Below are 27,005 nucleotides of genomic sequence, written 5' to 3'. Positions count from 1 at the left end.
CGGCCCCGATTGGAAAATCACCCGGCTCTTTCCAACAAGCTCTTCCACCTGCCTCGACCTACCTCCGCTCTCGACCTACAGCTTCCGGCAAGTAGTTCGTATCTAGTACTTCGACAGTGGCGTCGGAGTTTTACGCGTTATCGCGCGGCACGATTTTACAGTCGGTTTCTACTGTTTGAGAAAATAGACGGTTATCTACAGACTTTCCTCGCGAAAGAGGTGAAGGATGCTCGAATGATATAACGAAACATTTCCAAGAGCGAATATATACACACAAAGCGGAACGTTTTATATGAGAGAAGCGGTTCCGGATAATTTCGAGTATCTTTATACCGGTGAACCGCAAGTACATTTCTTCTTAAAACAGATAATAATAGCAAGAAAATAATCGATATACGTACGATTCTTTCTTTTCTTATTGCATTAATTTTTTTATTAAATTTCGTACGAAATTATTACGTCTGTTTATATCCTTGTGAAAAAAGTATGACTCCAACCGAAAAAAGAAATTATTTCTCGAACGGACAAGGTAGGCGACAAAAAACGACGGACCGATGCTTGGGGGAGAAACGACGATTCGAAAATGCAATTATATTCGTATCGTTGTCGGTTCACCACCTGTCGCGAGAACGAAAAACTGCCTCGAACAGAGGAGAGGAAACGGGGCGTCCGGCCCGCCCTCGTTCTGTCACCCCGTCGTTTCTCGTTTCGGCTTTCATGCCAGATGCGATTGTGACGGCGCTGAAACTAATTTTAACGTGGATGACAACGCGGTCACACGGGAACCGGGGACGCGAAAACGTCGAAGCATGGTGGATAGTTAGTCTTCGCCTCCGGGCCGTACGTGATCATTAGGTGCGCGGAACGAATTCATGTACACGATGTGAGAGAGTTATTCGGCACGGACGGACCATCCTAACCGAGTTCACCGTGCAGGGATGATATAAAGTTTGCGCGAATGTAACTTACGTTCCGCATGCTGGGGTTTCTGCGCGGACAAGTTGCTCGAAAATTGTGCCAACGATAGCGTTTCCGCCGCGAAGTTTGGGAAAACTATGAAACAACATGAAATAATTCTAATAGCTGGTAGTTTCGCCAACAACAGACAACTTACTCCGTGCGATTGCATTAAACAATCACATGCGGTGGATTATTACGAGAGTGAGGTGTGTTATTTTCAGCAAATTTCATCTCCGTCTGATTCCGTAATTTCGGGACGCGAACGATTCGGTTCGGTTACAATCGCATTACGAGATCGGTGTGTTACCATTACCGCAGAATTCGATTCCATTGAGAATGAACGAGCACGGAATTTCGATTTTCGTGCTAGCGATATGTGGCCGTAAAACGTTAACGCGCGGGCCCGAGCAGGCCGCAGAAACCATTCTCCCCTTCTTTTGTTCCCTTCCCTAGGTCCCTGGAGCATTTCGATCTGCCAGGGATGCTGATGTAGGGTAAACTGGAAAGCGAGATACGTGAACGCGAGAGGTAAAGGAGATGCAAGAAAGAATATCACGTGTGGGATGATACAATTTTGCATTTTACATATATGTATGATGATCGTCCGACTGCGGGAAGGATCGTGGCGGATGTTGCGAGGAGAGATGCCGAATATGGGGTCGGATCGACTCGAAGGTGTTAGTTATATATATTGTAAGTCGAGTGGGCAAGAAAAGTAACATAGCCAAGTGATGGGTGATAAAAGTGAAAAATATGTTCAAGTGGTTGTTTGGGTCTCGGGGTGAGAATACGACGGTTATACGACTCATATTTTAAATGACCGCTATTTACATGAGAAATTTTCTAATAATCTAACGATTAATCTCCTGTTCCGATATCACTGAAAATTTATTAAATTGTTTAGAAAGTTATTTATACATTTTTTCATTATATACATATTTTGTACGATGAAGATTAGAAAATTTTGAAAACAATTCGACGGCGAAAAATTCGCTCAAAGTCCATTTCTGGCGTTTTCCATAAATTTCCATTTTGACGATAACCCGAAGATAGATACATGCCAACACGAGAGTCATATTCCTCGGGATTAAAGATGTACATTTAAAATGACATTTTCGGGAAAGTGAGGATGGAAATAGGTACGTTCGACGGTCGGGTCGATTTCGATAGCATCTCGCTACAACGTTAACCTACCCTTCGCCACGGAGACAATGTTCCATGCTAATCCTGCCTCCGTTACAATTTCATAAGGGGAAGAAACGAGTTCGTGCGTCCGCCCTGAGGGACCGCACGCGTTCCAGGCGAGTTATAGTACGTGGCTAGAATAGACGGCCGGGAGGTTTTAAGCTCCGCATATCCTACAAAGGGACGGCTGCTGCGTGATGCCCGAAGAATACACGCGAAACGGGAGTTGCACGTTCTTTTCCCCTGGCGCATTTTAAAAGCAACAAGCAAAACGGATCGATATAGTTGACGCGTGTTTTCTAAAAATAAACTTTCTCATTTTAGGTTTGTTTGTGGTTGTTCGAAGGGAAACGCACGTTCACTATATTTTTTGGGTTAGAAAAATATCGAGTACGTTTGCCCGATGACTGCGATTCAGATGCGCAATTTCGGAAAATTAAAAAAAGAAAAAAATGTTAATCGATGCATGATTATTTTTTTCGAAGCAGAAAGATTATGAAAGAATAACTTTACCGAGTAAATGCATATTCGATAAAGAGAAATGCACCAATCGCTTAGCGATTTCGAGTTGGTATAACCGAGAGACCAGGTAATTTTGCTTCCATGGACGCGCGCTCGTGCAATCTTTGTATCTTTATCATCGTCTTCGAGAACGTGCATCGAACGATAAGACCAGCCTCGCTCGACTTGGCTATTTTTTTGCACGTTACATCTTCGCCGAAGTACTCGGGTCTTGTGCAATACGAAGGAGAAGCAGCAGCAGCAAATCCTTCTCACGGCAAAGCAGCGTTATACGATAAGACGAAATCGTCTGATCGATCCCGAAGTACGAGGAGGAGTATCGATCGAGCCGGCGTACGCGAAAAGAAGTCGTCCATCGTTGATCGCGTAACGAATTCCGACATTGGATGCTCAGACCGAGACGAGCTCGGCCGCGCCGTGAATAAAGCATGCGGCAGCCGATGGAAGCAGGAAGCGATAGGATGAAAAGCGTAAGTGAGAGGAAGGTGTGCGAGAGTAAGATGGTAAAAGGAGCGGAACCTAAATGCGCGCGGATCTCGTCGAGAAAATCGAAATCTATAAACCACCGCTACGTCCAATAAAGCAACGTCCAAACTGAGATGGAGCGGGGATTCAACGTCCGATATTTCGACGATGATTTCGCCGACACACGCGCAACGATATTTGATATCTATAGGGCTGCTGCACAAAAATTGCTCGACAGCGGAAGATTGGCCCAGGAGCGTCGAGCGGTTTTACGTTTACTTGACGTCACTGAAATATTAAAAAATCCTTTACAGGATTTACACGGCTGTAAAATCGCTCGAATGAGATACGGCGGCTCTTCCTCGCGAAACGACGATATTCCCACTGAAAGAACCCATTTGGAAGCGCGGAAACGAAGGGATACTTGACATTCCGGTGCATACGCAAATGCACGTGACACGAGCGCAAGGTCCACGCATGGTAGTAAACAATTCTTGATATCTGAAATTAACGGCCGCCTCTGCGTTGCTTCCTAAAATGATAATATTAAATATACATTTAGCACCGTAGTACACGTATAACTTTCAGCCTAGTTTTTCGCAGGGGGAATTTCTACTCCCTCAACTTCTCGCGCGTGTCTGCCCTTTCTTATCCGTTCTGTCAACTAGGGACCGACCAGCATTTTCTGCGACGCGGATGGATTTATCGCGACAATGAATTCGATATAAGATTGTTACGATAAATTTTCTTCAACAAATATGTAGTTGTCACAAGATTCATATGGTTCATGATTTCAAGCATGACGTCTCGATAATGTTTTTATGAATTTTAAAGTACAAAAGATAACTGAAAGTTTCTCTTTCTCTTGTCTTTTTCTTGATGTGGAGTATTAGAAAAAATACGGGGCGAGATATTTGCAAAAATTTTTTATATTACACATCGATGACAGCATATGGGACGAGATAGAAAATTTTATTTGTGACAGGTCTCGTAAATGCCTGAAGAGAATCTTCAGTTTTATTTAATATAAATGCTTTTTCTCTCTACGTGATACTTTTATTATTTCTACACTACTTTTCGATGTTTTCTAGACACGCGAGAACTGCATCATATTTCATACCTTTTAGGACCATCTAAAGCTGATTATCCGAACGATTCTTGTAAAGTATATAAATAGCGCACGCGCGCACACACGTATACGCATTGTAACATTATCGACAAGCCGGTAAATTGCATTATGCCCCGGTATATTTACAGGCTATATTGAAAGTGGTGTTAAGCGCGCGAGTATCGTCTTCCAAGCTCTCGCTTCGCTTCGACGAGAAATTAATTACAAGGCTTTCTTGCAAGGCGCAACGTGTCGTATATTATTCGCTCGCAACTCGCAAACGGGTTACCGAATGGTCGCAGTTTCCTCGGAGAGAGAGAGAGAGAGAGAGAGAGAGAGAGAGTCTCGCGAACGCGCCTTTATAAATCAGTTTCTCCCGTAATCAAGCGGAAGTACACTCTCGCTCCGTAGAAATGAAGGACAATGGCGAGCATGAAATGAAAAATTTTCGAACTTTACTCGGACCTCTTGTTTCTCGATTTTCCAACTCGTCGCCGTATACACATTTCCCATTTTCTTGATTTTTCTCCTTCCCTCTTTTTCCTTCGCAACACCACCGACTTGGCGCGTAACAGAAATGAATTTGCCCTCGGGCCAGCTCTCTTCTTCCTCCGTAATACCCTTTCATCAGATATAAGTTGCGAGAACTTTCGCAAGTAATTCGCGTTTCTTTTCGTGTTTATTACATTAGTGTGCGGTTGATTCTTTTATTGTTAATGCGTATTTTTGGTGCGTCAAATAAAGACAGAAGTCACGAAGGTATGATTATGCGATTTCCTTTCTCATACATCTTTCCTCCATCGATAGATTCATAAAAAAAAAAGTCAAGAGAAACTTCAGGCGAAAATCGCATCACGCGAAACGAGACAAATGAAAGAATGAGAGTAACTCTCTGTTCCGTGAATGAAACATGCCGGAAGCTTCTGTTCGTAAGTCCACGTCTAAGGTGAAAAATCTTCAGTCGTTGAGCAAACATCGAAATTGTAAACAGAGGATCCTCGACGAAGAGAGCTCACTAGCAAACTCCGCTTCAGATGGTGTCGCCTCAACGACGCTGATAATTGCAGACTACGAAACTGTCCTATTATCCGACGAAGTAACTGTCAACAGTGTTTTCTTTTCGATCTTCGTCGCTGTCTTCACGACCACCACTACCTACCACTGTTCCTCAAAGTTCGATCTACGTTTTTTTTTTCTGTTATTTGGAAGCCGTCCATTCTTATTCGATTATTGGATTTGTTCTTCAATGCTTGATTGTAATGTGTGTGATATATTTTTGAAATTTATTAGTGAATTAAATAAAAATTACACGTCATCAATAAATCGTTTCACCGATATTTCCATACATATTTCAACGTAATTCTTTTTCATCGTACTTTATTCGTCATTGAATATTAGAAACTCATTACTTTTAATCGCCATATTAGTCGCCTCGTTTCCCTCGGTATTCCTTGTGCGCTCATTCGTATCGTGCGTTTTTTGTTGCGCAAATCACGGAGTCGCGCAAGAAAAGGTATGATACGCGCATACGGTTAGCAAAAAAGGGTAGAATCACAGTCGTGCGAGAGGAAAGGTGGCGCGAACAAGACTGGAGTATCCTCACTTGCGAATTTATGGTGAAAGTGTTTAAATAGCCATACAGACCCTTCGCCATCGTTCTCGTCGTCGTCGTCGTCGTGTAAAATACTTGGTCCCAGACTGTCATTAAAACGCCCGTAGAAAATAAAAAAAGGAACGAACGTGAATGCCGCGGTGCTCAAATACACTCTATGGCACAACTGACGAGAATCGCGTGAACGATTCTAAATTGCTCAAAGGAGTTTTTGCGCTTGGACTCGGCTCTTACGATGAATGCTCTTTTAAGCTAATGAGGATGTTACTTGCGCGGTTGTAAAATCGCGGATTAAACGAGCTCTCGCTGAAATTGTTCGCGGCACAGTGATATAAATAGGTAATAAGATGATAAAATGCAAAAGCAGATCTGTTCCAGCTATCTTATTGAGCTATTCTGAACGATTTAACAAAGCATATTATACCATAGTTCGCGCCAGGATGAAAATCAGATCGATAATTTCTTATCTCCGGATGGAAGTTACGTCTTCCGCCAACTTCTCGTCGTGTTGGAACTTTGATCGTTAAGGAATTCCTTCTAGTTCATTGGCTTACCGTAATTGATACGAATAACCGAAAAGCTTTCTGCTGGAAGTCGATCGCTCAGCCGTCGATGCGCATCGAGAGAATCACGAGTGAGTATCATCATCGAGACAAGGTTATTTATCGTTTGAAAAATTTGATCGATAACGACGCGACATCGGTATGCATTGGGGTTGACCCTCGAAAAACACCCTCTTTCGTACTACAGATAGTACCAGCCAGTGCTGTCGGCGTAAGAAGTAAATCACAAAAATGGAAATCCACGATATCGGATTGGAATCAATATTGAATGCAGATTGAATCCCGGGCTCTCTCACTCCTTCCCTCTTTTTCCCCCTGCCGCGCGTCTCCAGCCGTGCGGGGCCGCGAGAGAGCGAGAAGGTGCCAAGTGACGGTTTCCATTAGGAAAAAGTGACTTACGGTGCCGATCGACAACGAAAGGCACTTTTCGTCCTGCTGAAATGTCAGGCCGGTTCGCGAAAATTTTATGCGTAACAAAGGTTATCATCTGACACGACTGCGAATCAAAGATGTAGACATCGCTCGACGTGAAAGAGATAATATGATGCTTGGTCGACAATACATCATACGTCATTTCTTCATGAATTTATCACAAGGATATTCATTCTTTATACATTTCATTCAAGTGGTCGTATCGTTGAAATTTTCTTTTACCATCTTTCCGTAAAACATATTTGTCGGATGAAAAAATCAGATGGAAGGAAAAATTATATATGAAAAAAAAGTCTTTTTTTAAATGATTTGAATCGAAAATATGATAAGAGATATTCTTTTTTCTCCGATACTACGACAGTATAGTCGTGGCACGTGATCAGGAGAGTCTGAGGGGATCTCGTCTCTTAACGGTCCAATGCCCGACATTACTATTTGATGAGATAAAAAGCGCCGCGGTGGCCTCGACTCGTAAATTTTTAAAGGAGCCGCAGGTACCGTTACGTTCTCCGAATTTCCGAGGTTAGGGGGTGTCGATACCCTGGGGGGATGCCACAGTAGTCTTCTGCCTTTAATATTTTAGCGCGGTAAATTATACCTTTTCCTTGCATACACTGATCTTCCACTTTCTCCATCTTGTCCTTCCTCAGACCACCCCGATGTTGGCAAGAACGTTGATCCGCGTCAATGTTTTTCTATTTGCTCTTGGAAAGAAAGTAATCCTAAATATGCATGTACGAGGGGTGTGTTTTCTTTTATTATTAAAAAAAGCGAGAACAGCTTCTCCAGAATCACACGCTCGCATATATTAGAGGGGAAAAAACGCGCACAATTCTTTTTCGTTAAAATGAATTAAGAATTTAATTCAATAATTCACGTCGGATCTCAAAGTAACAATCATTTTTGAGGATAATTATAATCCATTTGCGTGCTTTTAATACCATGTTCGTAATCATTCAGCGAACTATCACTGAAAGCAGCAGGGATGGAAAGGCGAAAATCAGTGGCGACAACGACAAAGACACGGATGTACAGAGTGCACTTTCGTTTCGAGGAAACTAATCACCCGCAAGCCGCTTTTAGCATGCTGCAGAAATGCATACACTCGTACATAGGAATTTTCAACGCGAGTCGCGACGATGATTAAACCCGGAGCGGAATAAAGAAAAAGAAGGGACGGGTGGGCGAGGGAGCGAGTTCGCGCGCGAGCGATGACAACTTTTGAACATTTCTATGTTGATATCATCATCGTAATCACGAATTTAATCAACTCCGTCCGAATACTGTCTGAAAGTCTCTATTGCATACAAATCAGCGACTCGTATGCTTTTGAATGGAAGAAACACATGACCTTTCTCCATTGATCTGAACGCGGCAAACAAAGAGTGTTAAAATGGAACTGATTTCATATCTGCTTAAAATATTGCCTTAAGACTTTACTTGATTGATTTATCAATTTTCTGATTGAAGAAATATTGAAATTTTGACGCTTTTATAATCTCCAATTAAGATAAAACTGAAGATATAAGAGAAGAAAATGTGTGACGTTTTAAATCTGTTGCAAAAATGAGAAAAGAGAAATGGCGAAAGAAGAGCAAAATCCGTGCGACAATCAGATTCCTAAAGTTTTAGAGTAGGACATCGGCGAGATGACGGGAGATATTTTTATTTAATAGTCGGTGTATCATATCATCACCGGTAATGGAAGTCGAGGTGTTTGCATGCTGGCAGACACGCTGGTGCTATAAAGTTAATGGCATCGTAGGCAGTGCAGATAAAATGATGCATCGCGACGTAGTGATAATATTACCGCCGACAGCTGTACCTATTCGCTGAACAACTCGCGGAAGAAAAAAATATATACACATGTTTTTTTTTTCGAACAATTTTTCGGCGATTTCTTCTTTGATTGAGAACCGCTGCAATTTAATTTTTATCAATGTGTAGACGGAATCATTAACTTTTTGTTATTCGACAAATAGAAAAAAAGATTAAATTTAAAAAGATATGAATTATGTAATTAGAAATTTTGCTGCAGGCAATTTTGTCATTTGATTGAATTAATTACCGATTAATTTAATCACAAAATTTAGTCGAAAATCTAATTAATAATTTGAATCATGTTTTACGATTTCGTCATTATTGACGACACGCATTATCGAATAATATATTGTATTTAACTAAAAGCGAACGCTTAAAAACTCACATGCCCGAAATCATAATCCTATACGATTCTGTCGTCAGTTTCTGTCGTCAGTTGGCACGTTTAAATATCAATGTATTGTACTTGTGTATGTAGGAGGAACGCATAGGGAAAAGCTCTCTCTGTCTCTTCTCGCTTTCATTTCTTCCGCAAAGATTCTCCCCATCCGCCACCCCTTTCCGCTATTTTCTTCGCGCTCCTATCTCCGTTCCGGGTTCACGGTCGGGTTGCGATGATTAGTATAACGAGAAGATCCGCGCTGGAACACGGATAAGCGCGGATACCGGGAATTGCTTCGCTTTTAATTACCGCCAAGCTACCTGCTGTGTACAATCGACCTCTTAATATACCACGATGCTTAACGAGTAATACGTTATATCAATAATGCCCCCGTGGATGGGAAGAGCACGGATCGTTAAATGATTTTAACGCTTTTCCTAGATGGAATTCGCGCGAACCAATCGCGAATCTTCTCGGGCGAACAATCGGAGACAGACGACGAAGTAGTTATTCGAATATACAAATCAGTAGCTCGTTAAATTAAAGAGGACAATACAAGCGCGAGCGAGACGGAATAGAAGCGAGTAGTCCGTTATTGTTTCGTGGCACACGCGTTCATCGGAAACTCGCGAATCGAAGTTACCGGTCGCAGTCGCGAGCTACTTGCGTAAAGTAGACTGCGGTACATTGTTTGTAAGTGGATTATGTTTATAATGGGCCACTCCAAGCTCGTTCGGAATATTGCGAGCGTGCATAGATATATCGTGTGCGCCGAGGCAAATCATGCTCGTTCGTCGTATCCACTTCAATCGCGTCCCCTGGATTCCCGCCAATGTACATTCTATTCGACAAATTGTGCACGGGATGTGACTTTCCGACCTCGGTTAGAATCGTACGTAGAAACAATATTGTATATTTATCTGCTCCGCAATGCGGGGGAGTTTAGTGCGTTACCAGTTGGCGCCGAGTATGCGAAGTCCATTCGCTTTGGAATGTAAATTCACAAACGATGCTACACACGATCGATAACGTTCGCTCGGTTAGGTTCACCGGAATGATTGCACGCGCTCGAGAGTATTTCTCGAGCTGGTGCTTTCAATCGCACAGATATAATGCGTTTGTACCCTGCGGAAACCGTTATGATTTAACGTCCTCTTTTTAGTCCGCTCTCGATATAGCTCGTTCAGCGAGAAAGAGATGGAAAGAGAGAGAGAGCGCCGCGATTCTTTCGATAATTTATTGGTCGTAGATCAACGTCGGGGAGAACGCTGTTTTGGCTCGCCCTTACATTCCAGCCCAGGACAATGTCGTTTCTGGCAGTGACACTCGCGAGGATGTGTGGCACGCGACGCATCCATGGGAGATCGATCATCAAGTCCGACGCGTTTCGGCCGATTGGCCGTGCAAACGAATCGCTTTCTACGGACTGTGATCGCATCTATCGACATAGATGCACAAAGTGCATCGAACGAGAGGCGGGATCAACACGATCCGCACGATCCGAACGTTCACGTTTACGAAACTAATTTTCTCTAAGTATTTCCCTTCGACGCAGGAACATCGCGTTGCATTCATGCACGATTAGCGTAGAGGATATCGTGTCGCACGTGAAACAACTGGGGGCGCCTTTTAAAGCAAAGAGAGAAGTTCTGTTATTTTCGCTCGAATATCCTTCTCTCGGAATATTGACCTTATTCCGACGCGTTTGTAGCGCTTTCCTGATTACGTTACGAGGGGCTGCCACGGCGCAACACGCTGAGCTTGCAAATTGTCAAGTGTGCACTTTTGACGCCTCTCGTAAGGTCGAGCGTGTCGAGCGGCCTGCCTGTAGAAGTGCGCACTTGCCAAGAGGCACACTTTCCCCAAAAGGGGGCGTATAATTATGACACCCCGCTCGAAACATTACTCTCTTTCAATACGAAATATTTAGGACATGACCATATATCGCGGAAAATATTACACATATGTGTAAAAAGCATATCTTTAAATTTTCTTACCAATAATTTGTTCGGAAATGAATCTATTCACGCAAATCTAAATTCATGTCTTCTTTTCTTTGTTGCAGAGAGATGCCCTGAATCTGGAGCCCAGCAACGTGGCACAATGCGTGTCCAAAGGCAAATCGGAGGTAGGTTTTTTTTTCACATGGTTTGGTTTCGCTCCATCTCTTTGAAAAGAATTTTAATTCCGGTACTGGGGAGGAGGGGGGAGGGAGAGGAGGCAAAACTGGCCCGAGCGTCTCACGAAACGAGGAAGAATCGTGATTACGGAAAAAGATGTCGAACGTAATGTCGAGAAGAAAAAGAATCGCGAGCCAGCACCGACATGCTAAAATAAAAAACTATTTTCTTTGACGGCGCGCAAAGACGAAACGAAAGACGCAAGCTTGCTCTTTAATAGACATTGCGGTGTCGCGGATCTGAGAAGGAACGTATCTCGTTTGTATCTTTATCGCTAAAAGGTGTCACTGCGCGGCTCTCGTCTCTCGCGAATAATCTGCAATGACTTCTAGCACCATGTTGTAATTTCTGAATTAACGTACGTATTTCATAAACCTCTATTGGGATCGTCCAATTAGACAAGTGCCATTATCGCGGCATAAATATCGTAATAACGATAGAAAATTTACGAGTTTTCAAATCACCGCTCATCGCATTCTCGCCGTATCTCGGTCGAAAATTCGCGTTAACCGTAAAACGTTTTTAATCCCTCCGTGTTCATTTTTACTCGTACTTGGAAATCCCGCACCGCGGCCACGGTGATAAAACGCGGGCACGATCGCGTTCCGCCTCATAGACGCGCGTACGCTTATCACGGCTTCATTCGTATGCATCGTGTGTGCGTCGTCGTTGAGGTGTAAGGTCCACGCAAATATTCCCTACGTGACGACAAAGCCAATTCATTTCCCGCCGATTCGCCGCGAAATACGCGCGCGACGTGATCGACCGCGACGGAATCGCGACGCGCTTTTCCCGCTTTCCCGAAAAGTACGAAGAGCGAGGGAGAGAGACGGAGCGACGAGCATATTCAACTCTGTCGTTGTCCGTACTTCCTGCGACTCTCTCCTCGTCGCCGAAACGCACGTCGTACTGCCGAATTTAATTTTCTTCTCTCTACCTTTTTTTCCCCCCAGCACTTTGACTGCCGGAACCATATAAGGGTGATACAACCGATGGGAGATGGCAATCGGCTCTACATATGCGGCACGAACGCCCACGCGCCCAAGGATTGGGTGATTTATGTAAGTTTCCATGTTGTTTTTAATCGAGAAATTAGAATATGTAAGATAGCTCTTTATTTAATTTTTTTTATGTTAAATATATATAAATATAAATTAAATGTATATATAAACTTTTAATTATAATATATAAAGAATTATTTTTCTCTTTTCATGGCAGAATATCGAAACAAATATTTGCCGCATTATTCCCTCTTTTCTCGTATACTTGTTATTCCATTCTTTTATATCTTATAAATTCCGATGCATACTAAACAAATTCGTTAAATTTGATTTTATAATACGCATCGGTTTGTGACTGGATTGGAAAAGGCCGAAAAAAATATACGTATATACATTTAAACATGCGCTGTCATTTGTTTATCGAAAATTGAAAATGTAAAACGATGTTAAATACATTCACGACTTCCCTTGAAACGTATTACGGATGCAGCGCGATGTGCGCAACGCACGCCGATTTATACTACTTTACGCTTAATTTAATTAATTAATAACAGAACACGACAAGGCATCTGAAAATAATATCGTTAATTAATTTTCGCGTTACGAATAAATTTCACCGCCACTCACGCATTCCTCTATAATACGTTCCAATTTAATTCTCGTCGAAATATTTAAAGCTATAATGAATAATGCTATTATTGATAGAAAGAAATTCATATACGTTATCGCGATAGTATAGGAATCCATGCGATATAATTTGCAAAATTTTCTGTATCATATCAAGGTAATTAGAGCAGATGAATGAATCTTACGTTTAAATACTCGTGTTTAACGACGCGAAAAGACACATGAGTTTCGCTTCGCCAAACGTTATGGGTCTCGAGTGTGTCGTAACATCTCACGTAATAATGACATCCGGCCGCTTACGTTGCTCCAGATTATGGCTGTTAAATAAAGTTGGACTATTTCAAGAGATATTTTATATTAAATGAGAAAGTTGTAAATATAATATATAGGATTATATATTATACAATATTTACAAATAAATCTGACGCATTTATTATCTATTTCTTATTTTTGCCATGTCTGATTAAATTTTCTAAAGATTTCTTTAACATGTCCCACTTATGCAATATGTAATTGAGATTAATTTATTATCGCTAGTTTTTTATTAATTTCAATCGATTTTAATATATATTTCTATATTATTTTATTAATTAAACACTATTTCTTATTATGTAACATTTTATTATTCCTCAGTAGTTTAAATTGAAGTTTTCAATAATATTAAATTGATAATTTTAGATTAAAAAATTCTTTAGCACTATAATCTACTTCTTTTAGCCTCTGTAATGTCTTATTAGTGCCCAATCTAATCTTGTTCCCCAAATGATGTTTTTCAGAGCAATCTGACTCACTTACCCCGTCACGAGTATGTTCCGGGAGTGGGAATGGGTATCGCGAAGTGCCCTTACGATCCTGCGGACAATTCGACGGCGGTTTGGGTCGAGAAGGGCAATCCTGGGGACTTGCCAGCTCTTTATTCCGGCACGAATGCCGAGTTCACCAAAGCCGATACCGTAATCTTCCGCACGGATCTCTACAATCTGACTACCGGTCGCAAGGCGTTCAGCTTCAAAAGAACGCTCAAGTACGATTCCAAGTGGCTCGACAGTGAGTATTCTTTCTCAAACAATGTCATTACTAAAAGTATTTAAACTCAATATTATAATATCGATATATTAAATTACTATAAAAGATAATAATATATTTAATGATTTGCATAAATACATACTTTTTTCTTTAATATTTGAACTATAGTATAATATCTTTTAAACTCGTAATTATATTCCGTATTCTGTCTTCACTTCACTGGGTATTGATCGCTACGTTCTATTAGAAATACTTGGAACTCCATACGTCATTATAAAGGAACCTTTGCTCGAAGCTCAATAATTACGGCGTGTCGGAGCAACAATAAAATTTCCATTAGACTTAGAGAGCGTAGCATTAACAGGAGGAAGGGACAGACGCTTAGATCGGCTAAAAAGCGAAATAGGTTTTCCGCGAAGAAACCGAGCGGGAAGGGTGCTGTTTGGGAAATAGACGGAGAGTGCTTTGAAGTAGGACCCCAGACATCAGCCGGGAACACGCTTCGGGTTCAAATGGATGCGAATAAACTGCCCCGCCTATTTTCCAAGGGTACCGTTGCCTGCGTCGTCGACGACGCGAAGGACTCGCGCGGAAAGGCAGCGGGATGAAGGTATCGAAGTAAACTAGAGGGTGCCCGATTCTCTCTCTCTAGCTTTCTTTCTCGCTCCACGAGCGGGGTAATAAAATAACATCCTGACGCGATCTGCCTCGTCCTAAACGCTGCGCTCTCGACGAAGTAAACCCTCCTCTTTCTCGGGAAGGGAGAGAAAGCGAGCCGACCGAGAAGAAGTTAAAGTTTTCCCGTCGTCCGCCGGAAACCCCTTCTCTCCTTTCCACCCCTCGCCAGAGTCCCGCGCAGGCCGAGCTTTAATCAGTTTTACCGGCTCCCTGATTCGTCGGTCGAGATTATTGCGATTCTCTCGATTTTTCGTTATCGGAGCGCGAACGTGAGGGGCACGGCAGGCGGGAGCGGCTTGGCAAGGAAATTGGAAAATGTAGATTAGGACGTGCGTCGAATATAGACATACAATCCGACATGGAATTTAATAGCGTAACTCGCGGGAGGTAGGGGCGAAGCGCACTGATTTGCGATGATCAAGTGTAAATAGAATCTGATTCGTTAGGTTCGTCAGTCGTGACGGGACACGAGCAATACGTCGAAAATTTAGTTACACGGCCGTTTAATATCGAAATTCTGCTCTATTCGAAACCTTCTGCTGACTACGGTTAAAAATGTTAAAAATGACGGTTGAGAAAAAGTTTCGTTCCACGAATATTTTACGTTTCGTACCGAATATTATTCGTGGTTCATTGCAACAAAAATTTATGGTACGTCGGAAATATTGAAATTTTCTTCAAAATCAAAATTTTTAATTTATTAATTATCTCGACGAAAATCTTTTTTTTTTCCTCTTTCGACTCGAGGGAGAAAAGTGGCTTGCCCGGATAAAAGAGTTAATTTTAACTCCTTCCTTGTGTCGCACCGCAATCCTTTCCGTGGTGAGCATTTGCGCGCGACACGCGGAATAATGGTGCGGGACGGTAGGCGGCTGCTTTGTATTTCTCGAGAGGGGCCGCTTCCGCTTTTCCTCACTCCGGCGAAGCGTGCCACCACTCGAGTTCGCTCTTTCAGCCACCGTCTTCGTCGTCGTTGTCGTTGTCGTTGAGTATAGTAGGGTCGCGGTATGCTGGAGCGGCAAAAGCTGTAGAGCAGACGAATAACTTAGTCCTACTTTGTATCCTTCGCACCCTCCCACGGGACGCATGATTAGCCATTTGTTTCGTCGTTTAATTTCGAGTCGGAGCGCAGCCCTTTCGTTAACACACGCACACCCTCTTTCTTCCTCCCTCTCTTATCTTTGGTCTCAGCCGCCTACTATTCCTCCGCCTCCGGAGCGGAACCTTCGTTCAGCGCCCTACCGAGCGCGAGCGCGTCACCATCAAGGACCATTCTCCGCATCGAGTTTGTCTATTAACAAAAGCGTTGATTAAATGGGAGGCGAGAGTCTCGGAAGAGACGGATGAACTCTCTCCGCACGCTAGTCTTTGACGGCGAGGAAGATTCGCCGACCCTTCCTCCTCCTCTTTCTTCTTTGCTCTCGTAGTTTCTCTTTCTTGTGTCACTGCTTGACGGCAAAGCGAGCGCAATGAAGACTGATGCGGTTCGTGGCGCGAGGCCATGATAAGGAAAACTCGGTACGGGAAGGTAAATCGTGAATGGAAGGGAGATGAAGAAAAATAAAGAGTAAGACGCGCAATGGACTTCTTAACAAGCTCTGAATAACTAGTTGACGAACTAGTCTACTTTCGCGAATTCAGCGCGTGCGAAATGGCACTTCGTCATTATCAATATTATCGCGCATCGCCCATCTTCTCAAACTTGCTGCATTTAACTTTAAAGTCTTTTTTGGGGTATATTGCAACGAACTCTTTTCCTGCGGAGTATATTTTTAAAATTCAAATAGCGCTACATGTTGTTCTTTATCAGTGATGAAATGCACTAACAATCGAAGCTTATCGTTTCTAAATAATTTTGCATTCCCCTTGCTTCGTAGCTGATCTCTTGGCCTCCCTTTATCTCTCTCTACATGTGCCGTCTCGATATATCAAACTTCCGCTGTCGAAAGCGTCAGACAATCGATTTAATCGCTGAACCGTGAGAGAGATTGCGGCCTCCAGTCGAACGCCGCCGCATAATGTAAAATTGACAAGAGAGCCTGACTGGCGGCGCGATTCGAACGCGGAAAAATTCGATTTCCTTCGTCATTTTCTCGCGTCACCGAACTCCAACTGCGACCGTTATGTGAGATAAATCAGTTTCCTCGGCACAACAAGCAATTACGCCAAGATTAAAGGACGATTTCGCATGTCGAGGCCGATTTCCTCGATTTTTCGGACTGTATTTTTGGCGCGAGTAACGCGAATAACCGTGCGATTAATCAGAGCTCGCTCGTCGAAAATCAGCAAGATAATTAAATTAATCCTTAATAAATTATTTCTAACGAACTCGAGTGATAAAGTCGCGTGATATTCCCCGAGTTGCTCGAGCCCCTCCCTCTCGCCGTTTGTTGGCAAAGAACTCGGAAACCGTTGCAAAGTTATTTCGGACTCTTTCTCGCGCGCAACTTATCTCATTCGAAGATGATACCGAACTTATAACTCAACTACGCGAGGCGCAATGATAAAGCCGACTCGATGCGTTGTTCGCTTTCTTTTCTCGCCTATAGTTTTTTCATCTCGCCCAGCTTGACATTGGTAAATTGCGATTTCATTCAGGTATTGTATATGCATTTAACGAGACTGAATTTTGAGATCATTATAAGATAATTTTGCAACAAAGTTATTCTTTCATTCCAATTCTGCTTCTCAAATCGTCTTTATCAAGGAAACACAATTAAAGCGCATGGTTTCCAATCTAATCTCGCTACGTGTTCCCCGTTTTTGCGCTTCCATTTGCTGCTAAAGCGGTTGCAAAATAATATCGTTGCGCACGAAATGCCTGCGGTTAAACGGAATTCGGGGAGATTGCCCATGTCTGGAGCGGAGTTTAAACACAGTCCCGGCGATGAAAGTTTTTATGCAGAACGAGCAAGGATATCGTCGCGCCCCGCCCGCGGCGAGTACTCGATTCGCGATTATTATTGCGCGCGATTATTGCAGAGTAGGTAGCTATCTACCTACGCGAACTATCTGCTGTAGTTATTTTGACGTATGAAAATGAGGCAGATGCTAACGGCTAGATTATACACGAGCGTGTGTATAAACTCGTTGAAACATGCGACCGAGAAATATTCGCCACTCAGCGAAAAAAAGAACGCATGTCGAGGAACGCGAATCGAAATGAGTTTACGACGCCTTTAAAAAGAAATTAAAAAAAAAAACTAACGTTAACGTTAATGCATCTCGTCTGTTTTTTCAGAGCCGAACTTCGTAGGCGCGTATGACATCGGCAGCCACGTGTTCTTCTTTTTCCGCGAGACCGCGGTCGAATACATCAACTGCGGTAAAAGTGTGTACTCCCGTGTGGCGAGAGTTTGCAAAAGGGACACTGGTGGTAAAAATATACTCGCGCAAAATTGGGCCACGTACCTCAAGGCCAGGTTGAACTGCTCGATACCCGGCGAGTTTCCGTTTTATTTCAACGAGATACGTGAGTATCAGGGTATACTGTGGGCGACGCGAAATATATTTTCGCACAGCTGTGTGTGTATATTTTACGTTATAGTATATTTAATTTACTTTTACTTCTGCTTTACTCTCAGAATTTAATTTTGCTTTTAGAGATGTTATAACACGTTATTGTTATCACAAATTATTATATAAATATATTAATATATATGTGGAAGTATATAACAAATTTTTTTTGTATTTTAATTAATTTAATATTCACACACACTGTCTATGTGACTGTTATGGTGTCTATAATTGACGTCACTGTATTTTCGTTATTCAGAGAGCATTTACAAGGTACCAGGTGATGACACGCATTTTTACGGCACCTTCACTACATCGACGAACGGATTAATGGGCTCCGCGATATGTTCCTTTCATATTAACGCTATTCAAGAAGCTTTCCGCGGAAAGTTCAAGGAACAGGCAAGCAGCAGTAGCGCGTGGCTACCAGTCTTATCCAACAAAGTTCCGGAACCGCGTCCGGGCCAATGCGTCAACGACACGGAAACGTTGCCGGACACCGTTTTGAATTTCATAAGGTCCCATCCTCTCATGGACTCCGCGATCTCGCACGAGAACGAAAAGCCGGTCTTCTACAAGCGGGACGTCATGCTCACGCGATTGGTCGTCGATAAGCTTCGCATCGACTTTGTCGGTATCGATCTGGATTACACCGTCTACTACGCTGGTTCCAGTAAGTATTCGTCCTACTATCTACATCGCGCTGTGAATACAGATCGCGATTTCATCCATTTATTTTATCCTTCGATATAAAAATACGTAAAGCACGTGTTCCTCTTTGCGTATAGGCGATGGTCGCGTTCACAAGGTGGTACAGTGGATCGACAGTAACGGTGAATCCCAGTCGATCTTGCTGGACGTTTTCGATGTCACGCCAGGCGAACCGATACAAGCCATGGAAATTTCGAAGGAGCATAAGGCTCTTTACGTAGCGTCGGATCACCGGATAAAGCAGATCGATCTGGTAATGTGCACGCGACGATACGACAATTGCCTGCGATGCGTCCACGATCCATACTGCGGATGGGATAAGGATACAAACACGTGCAAACCCTACGAACCTGGGTAAGTGCCATTGTACTCTTCGCATGCGTGACTTGATTTGAAAATTGTACGAGAACGATGTATCGTCTTAGTAATTTTACGCGTGATGTATCCATGCTATAAAGAATGGAACCTAATATTGATTTCTGTCATGATTTAATCGTTCAATTATAAATTACGACACGGAAATACTTCGAAACGGAAATATTCGCGCCGGTTTTATACGCATCGTATATTTCGATTACCACAAATTCATTTCTCTCGGTGAAATGAAATACTTTTTACGGCAAAAAATAAAAATAAAAAAAAAAAAAAAGAGATTTTGCAGCTAGCGAATCAAAATTCAATTTCGCGAAATATTTCAAAATAAAATTACAGGAAAACTGTATAAATAAATATTCGAGATTACACGTTTGCGAAAGAATTGCAGCGTGACTGTTGCCTTTTCTCGCGTAGGCTTCTTCAGGATGTGTCAAACAGCACAGCCGACGTTTGCGACAGCAGCGTCGGCAAACGGAAGTTGGTCGTCACGTGGGGTCAGTCGGTGCATCTGGGATGTTTCGTAAAAATGCCGGAAGTACTAGCGAATCAAGAGGTACGGTGGTACCATTATAGTAAAGAGAAGGGCAGATATCAGATCGCGTACAAGTACGGCGCCGGCGGCGACAAGTTCATCGAGACTTCGGAGAAGGGTCTGGTGATCGTCGGCGTGAACGAGCAGGACGCCGGGAGATACGATTGCTGGCTCGGCGGTGCTCTTCTGTGCTCGTACAACATCACCGTGGACGCGCACAGGTGTTCCGCCCCCGCCAAGTCCAACGACTACCAGAAGATCTATTCGGACTGGTGTCACGAATTTGAAAAGTACAAGTCGGCGATGAAGAGCTGGGAAAGAAAGCAAGCGGTAAGTCGATTCACATTTTTTCTTCCTCCGCTCAGATTATTTATCGCACCGATATGATCTTTCTCGGAAACCGGAAACATTTTTAAATGCGAGCGAAATAACTGCCGTATCTCAGATATTATCGTCACCGTTTGCCAGATAGAATTGTCACAAATCATTATTAAACCATTCGAAATTTGCATTGCAAAGCGACATACAATTCAGAGAAATCTCTCTCTCTTTCTTGATATATATATATATATATATATATATATATATATATATATATATATATAGTTATCTTTATATATATTGGTATGGGAAAGCGGAAATTAAATATTTATCATCAAAATTGCGCGACGCGAGGTAGAGAGAGTTTATTGTGAGAAAATACCCTATGGGGGGGCGCATATCCATAAATCGATAATGTATATCGATAAATTTAATTGCACGGTTGATAGCGGCAAATGGAAATTATTTCGCGATCGTTCAAAATCGTTTATACTATTGTACGCATTATGCAATGACAATTCTTACGCGTTATCGAAATCAATTTAATTTACACGGCGAAATTATCAGCAAATGTCCAATTCGTTCCATTTTGTAAATATTCGCACACTCCCGTATCAAGATGTTCATTTTCCAACATTTGCCCAACATCATGGAATAATAGTTTTTTGTGTAGAAATATGTTGCGCGATCAGCTGATTAGCGACCAATTAGATCGTCGACGTGTAGTTTCGATGACGCATTTCCTTTCACAGCATCGTACGCGCTTTCTGTTACAGCAATGCGCCTCGAGGCAAAACGACAGCAATCAGAATGTACACACGAATGAGGTGTACGGCACGCCCCTCGTCTGATGGAGCCGATCGTTGGGTCCCTCGTCGAGCCGAGATCACGATGACGCCATGATACGCATAAGCGTCCCGCCGAAGAATCGCGGCTGGACCACGACCGGCTGGACGAGTCTGACCTTCTTGCTGGCCGGTCACGTTACCGCGCTCGGCTCGTTGGTCACCCGAGGTCTCTCGAGCGATTGAGACCGATCGTGAACGCGGATTCGTGAACTGTGCGATGAAAGGACTGAAATCTGGTGAGTGCGAGAAACGTACGCGCGATCGATCGTGCATATTGATACTATTACTTGTGCCACTGTGCCCGAGATTGCTTCTCGTCGCGCTGCCGATCGCGAGTGATCGTCGACGACTTCATTGGCGGTCAGAAGATATCAGAGATACTATATTCCAGTTTCGTTCTGGCCGCGCATCCCGCTTTCCGTTACGTATGTTTTTTTGTACTCGCTTAACGCTGTAAATAGACGTGTCGCGCACGAGTCGCGCGAAAGAAAGAGAGATCGGACGCTGACGCAGCGAGTGTGTTCTCGGCGATGACGAGGTAATACCGCGAGGAATGCCGCCGAAAAAGTGAGACGATTCTCGGCTCGTAAATTTCAATATGGATGCGCATTCGCGGAAGAGTGGTTCTTCGGAATGGACGGATGGCATCGCGGATAAAATTCCGTGATGGAGACTGGTCGGTGTGGAAGCTGTTGCGGAGAAACGCACTTTCATCTCTTCAGATTTTTCATTGATTTGCGAGACTACGAGGAATTGTGTACATACGATATCGGAGCCTCTCGATAGATACCATGTTGATCGCGATATCACCGTAATGAGATATCGATTATCAATAAAATCGTCGAGATTAAGCGGTGCGTTCAAGAATGGAAAGCGTCTTCTCCCGCAGTTTTTCGCATCTGTGATAGAAACGGCCGAAGAGAAAGAGCAAGACAAAGAGAGAGAGAAAGGACACGGAAGGAAAGTATAATTCTCTGACGACGAGAGAGAGCATCGATAGAACAACGGCCGTTACGGCTCGAGAAGACGTGAAACGTCGTGTCGAGAGAGAAAAACGAAAACGTGGCCAACGGCGCGTTTACGACGTCACGCAGGTTACATATGAGATTATTATCGACCTTTAGAGAGACCTTCGTGCGAGCTGCGCTCTGTACTCGCGCGACGCTGGTTAGCTTTCCATATCACGTTCGCCACTTTTGCGGCGCGCACACGCCTATTTTCTACTCTCGCACACCCCGCCTGCCCCCTCTCAATACACCCCGACCCTCTCCTTACATATCCTTTTTTTCTCCCCTATCGCGTCTCGACGATCGCGCGAGCTCCCGCCTTGGGTTATCTTTTGTTTGCCGGAACTTTCGTGCGCCGTTTCGATCATCATCATTATTCTTCGGGTACCCGCGCGTACCGAGAGACACGGCGAAACGATCGCGCGATGACACCGCACTTTTACACGCGCGTGTACATTTTGTCGATAAGAGCACGCGTGTCGTGTGTCGGCAGAAACTTGAAAATCGTCGTGCTCCGATTGGCAAGAAATCGCCCCGGAGTGTCTCTCCCGCGCGTCGTCATCGTCGAGAATTCTCCTCCTTCGATCAAGGTGTTACGCGGATCTACCCTTTTTTTCCGCGGAAAAAAAAACCGGTAAGCCTTGCGGTCTCGGACTCAAACGTACATTTCCCGTCTCCTTTCATCCGATTCTTTCCCCCGATGGACGCGCGCGCGCGTACGAGAAACGTGTCACGCACCTGACGAGCGACCCTAGTGTTGTACGCGCCGGTGCACTGTACATAGTATATCTGATTCCAAAAATCACGTGTACACACTTTCCTTAGGTAAGTCTAATAATAGCGTAGAATATACATGTTTGCTTATTAGTTTTCGATCAACACGGCCACGGATCTCTCGTTGCATCCCGCAGCGGTATCGGCGGCACTAACAACTGCCCACTAAGAAGTAAACGTTGGGGCACACATCGAGGCGAGCGATCGTTTCGACGCGACTTCCGGACTCGACGCCGCGAGAGCGAGCTGGCATGTCGAGTCGGCATTGCGTTTCCAACGTGTTTTTAATTTAACTACGCAGGTAGATTGCTGACTGAATCGAGCTCGTGGCGTGGCGTCCATGAAATTTGCTTCCCAAAATCACACATCTGGGATCTTTTAGCTTACACTTGATTCGTCTCAATATTGGGATCTCAGTATTTTTATTACGTATTATTCTATTTCCCTTATTTTATCGTCGCTAGATTTCGCGTTAACGCTCTTATTTCTCACAACGTTCGGAAACATTCCGAACTGACACGGATACGAGAGTGCGTTTTTGACTTTGTAATTCTCTGTGTATATAGATATAACAACGTTATATTTTTATAAAAAAATAATCTTGCCGAGAAAGACTCATTGTGAAAAGTAACATGTTTTTAATTAGTATTCGCACTCAATCTCTCAAGTGGACTGACCGCGAAAAAAAAGAACAACGTTTCCGAACAAGTAAATATTCTTCGAATCTCGATACACGCGCAAAACCGACGGAAAATTTATTTGTCGCGTTTCACCGCTAATTTCAACGCCGCCATAAATGCATATATACGTCCTCGTTTAGTAATCGTCCATGAAAAGCATGCATGATACAGACTTACAACACACCGTAGTGGAATTAGCGTTCGTGTTAGCGTCCGTCCGACTTTTCCTCGGAGATCGACATACATTTTGCAGTCAACGCGACAACAAACGTCTATCGGTCATTCTCTCATTTGGCGCGGTTTGTCAAACGATCGACGTATCGAGAGAGAGCACCCAGCCAGCCATAATCATCATATACATATATATATACACACGTAGGCTATATAATAAATTGTAGGGGAGGCCATGACGCCTCTCTCTGTACACAGATTTTCGATTCTCTGAAGCATCGGTGATAGTTTCTCCCTTATCATTGCGTTTGTACATAGATACATTTTTGTTATCGTAGTATTCACGCAGTATCCTCGATATAATGCATCAGCGCGAAAAGCGATCGAGCCTGGAGACTGTTATTAACTTCTGTACAGAAATTGTCGCAGTCGACGATTTACATACTTTTTGTACCTATAAGGCTCAACCTATGATACGCGAGAGGGGTCTCCGACTGAGAGATAAAAACCCCTCGTAGAGGAGACTTTAGAGATTGGAATAACGGAGTACACCTAGACTTTGGAGAGATGTAAGAGTAACACAATAATCGGTAATCTAATCCTCGAGTATGTACTTATTATGAGCTTCAACAAGTATTGAATAGTATTACGTATGTAAGGATTAAGGCTAAACGCACGTTAAGAACGAAATCGAGAGACCGGCTGGCCGCGACGTCGCGCGGATCCACGAGGATCTCACTCGCGGAATTTCCGCGCGCAGTCTCCGCGCTTTTTTAGCGGGAATGCTCCTCGTCGATCCGCTCGGTCCCACACGTACCTACAAATCATCCTCAAACAAATTTCTCCAGCCATCAATCGACGTCCCGGATCGTATCGGATCGCAGACGCGCCTGGAGAAGAGAAGCGGTCGAGAGAGTGTTTGGATGGATATGCGTATGCGCGTGCGTGCGTGGGTGTGTGCGTGTGTGATCGCATGATGTGTCAAGGATTGATACGTAAAGAATAATAACTTACCTATCGTGTATCTAAAGAAAGTTATAAAAAGAGTAAAAGCAAACTTAATATTACGATAGAATAGTAAAGTACACGAACTTTGGCTAAGAACGCCCTCGTGCAGTCCTTACTGGCCACGTCATGTCAACCGCGTGTTTATAGTAACGCAAAGAGAAATCGGTATCGATCCTGAAACGAGAAACGGTCTCCTTTTCCTTTTCGCTAGACGCGAGAGAGCCGAGTGTCCGACGCGAGTGCACGAGGGCGCCCTTCGGGTTGGAGTAGGCGTGATCACGGAAAGCAATCTAAGTTGAATCTAAAGTTGTTAGATATATTATTTGTAAGATTACTGTATGTTGCGCGTGGATGCGATTGATGCGGCGGGATATCGCGAGCGGAACGATCGATTTTGGCGAGAAAAGCCTACCCGGTGATCATCGGAGCAAATTCTGTCGCTGTTTGCGGAGATACGAGCTCGAAACTCATTTTTAATGAAAAAAAAAAAAAAGAAAAGAAAAGAAGAAACATCGGAGACATCGCGTCTACGAAATCCCAGTCGATTATCCCGCAACGTCGACCGCGAAGGCGAGATAGATTATAGCTCGGTTTAATGTATGCGATGCGAGACAATTTTGAATAACGCAACATGATAGTTACTCGCGTACGGGAAGGGGTTGGGGGGCGGGAAAGGAAGAGACGCCCTAACTGAATAATTAGTTACGACGAGACATACTATTACGATGCAGAGGGAAAGACAGAAAGAGAGAGAGAGAGAGAGAGAGAGAGAGAGAGAGAGAGAGAGAGAGAGAGAGAGAGAGAGAGGGAAGTGAAGGATAGCCGATAACGATTTATTAAGATATATCACTAGGACTAGCCGACGACTGTCTTAGGTTTCGCGAGTGGTTTTGGAAACGTAGATTTATTTCTCAGGAGGGGGTGAGATATGGAACGGGGAAGGAGATTCGCTGTGTACTCTCTTCACTTTTTTTTTTTACCGCGAAGATTAGCGGAAGAACGAGAAAATGTGATCTGTTTGACCGATTTCCTCTTAAATTTCTCCCGCCTTTCTTTCCGCTCTCGTGTCATCGGCACCGTTTTTCTCCCACGATCGTTTTTTTAATTCGCTCCCCCCTCCTTTTTTACGATATATCTTGCCTTAAAACAGAAAATTGGAGCAAACTCGCTCGCGCGCGCGCGCGCGAGATTAATAGTCCGTTCGTATCGTGGAAAAACTCATCCTTCATCATCGCCGTATTTTTCTCCGTCTTTTCGGTTCGCTTCTTTTTTGCATTCTGCTCGTTCCTGTCGACAGCAGAGCGATCAAGGGTGGAAATTAGGGACGGGCGGTAGCGCGCCGTGAGTCGTTTCCAAGCTCGTAGAAGCCGATATGCCGCTTACGGGAATTCAATTTAGTACCGCACGGTAAGGGACGGATCCTTCGCATCGCTCGAGGTAAAGCCGCCGTAAGAGCGTGCATCGGCGCATCGGCAGTTTTGTTTATGGAACGTACTCGTGAATATCGATCTTCCTCGAAGCGCCTCTGCTAAACGTGTTGTGTTTGTTCGCATCAGGCGATATGTTTATCGATTAAATTAATTCGGCCACGCATATGTCACGCACATCTTGCGTCTGTCGAGAATGAAGATACATTTTTTTTTATGCTGTGCGAAGCATAATTTTTCGAAAAATTGCGATTAACACTCGAGAAATCACCCTCATCTTCGTGTAAAAAAAATCAAATTTTTTTATTATTTATTGTAAGGGAGTGTGTTTCGGAAATATTTGTAATATTTGGCCTGAAATATTGTAAATATTTGAGGTCGAAATGAAAGCGATTATATTAACGTCAATGTTTAATCTGCAATTTAATATACAGATATACGCCCCGATTATATGATCGATCGATTCACGGTACGCACCGCCTAAAAATTCAGACTTATCGACACGTATGTGCGATTATCATCGTTAATAACACGACCGTAGATAATTTTTAGTTCAAAGAATTTCGTACGATAAGAGACCCTTTTAGATATTCACCTATTACCTAAACATCCAATCGCTATTTTTATCAAAAAAACATGTTAAAAATCTTTAATAGTTATCCATTGTTCACTATTGCTATAATAAAGTTTTGCTTTAATAAATGATTGATTCGTATATTGTTCATTTGAATCCACATCCTCAAGTCCTATAAATACGTGCAAGACTTTTCAGGTATAAAGAGAGACGATGGAGATTTTTTCCATCGAAAAAAACATGTTATTAATAAGCTTATTTAATCGAGTCTTCAAATAATACGACGTTTGGACGGATAAAGGATTCCAGAAACCAGGTAAGTTTAATGTTGGAGCGCAAGATTCCAGAACAACAAGACTTCAGACTTGCAAACAATTAATTTTGGATACTTTCAGAGATAGAGACACGAAATTCGCGATTCATGACGTTTAATCAACGAGCAATGAGAAAAAGAATCGTACAACGCGATACGTACGAAGCGATGTTATCGCAACCCTCG

At 43.3% G+C, this 27,005-nt stretch overlaps 1 protein-coding gene across 2 annotated transcripts in view; it reads left to right on the top strand.

Annotated features, from left to right (window-relative positions):
- LOC105248823 (semaphorin-2A) overlaps positions 1 to 26,637 on the top strand; it is a 260,142-nt gene extending 233,505 nt beyond the window's left edge. For both annotated transcript variants that reach the window (XM_025411511.1, XM_011253830.3), the window contains 8 exons: positions 11,116 to 11,178; positions 12,184 to 12,291; positions 13,635 to 13,905; positions 17,804 to 18,034; positions 18,338 to 18,751; positions 18,867 to 19,143; positions 19,579 to 20,026; positions 20,794 to 26,637. In XM_025411511.1, coding sequence (XP_025267296.1) covers positions 11,116 to 11,178; positions 12,184 to 12,291; positions 13,635 to 13,905; positions 17,804 to 18,034; positions 18,338 to 18,751; positions 18,867 to 19,143; positions 19,579 to 20,026; positions 20,794 to 20,868 — 1,887 coding nt within the window. In that variant the 3' untranslated portion in view covers positions 20,869 to 26,637. The remainder of the gene's footprint in view (positions 1 to 11,115; positions 11,179 to 12,183; positions 12,292 to 13,634; positions 13,906 to 17,803; positions 18,035 to 18,337; positions 18,752 to 18,866; positions 19,144 to 19,578; positions 20,027 to 20,793) is intronic.
- The last annotated feature ends 368 nt before the right edge of the window (positions 26,638 to 27,005 follow it).

This window comes from Camponotus floridanus, unplaced genomic scaffold (genome assembly GCF_003227725.1).
Source record: "Camponotus floridanus strain SB8 unplaced genomic scaffold, Cflo_v7.5 scaffold4, whole genome shotgun sequence".
In the NCBI taxonomy this organism is placed as follows: domain Eukaryota; kingdom Metazoa; phylum Arthropoda; class Insecta; order Hymenoptera; family Formicidae; genus Camponotus; species Camponotus floridanus.
The sequence above is the reverse complement of the archived record's forward strand: the minus strand, read 5'-3'. Positions and strand labels throughout refer to the sequence as shown.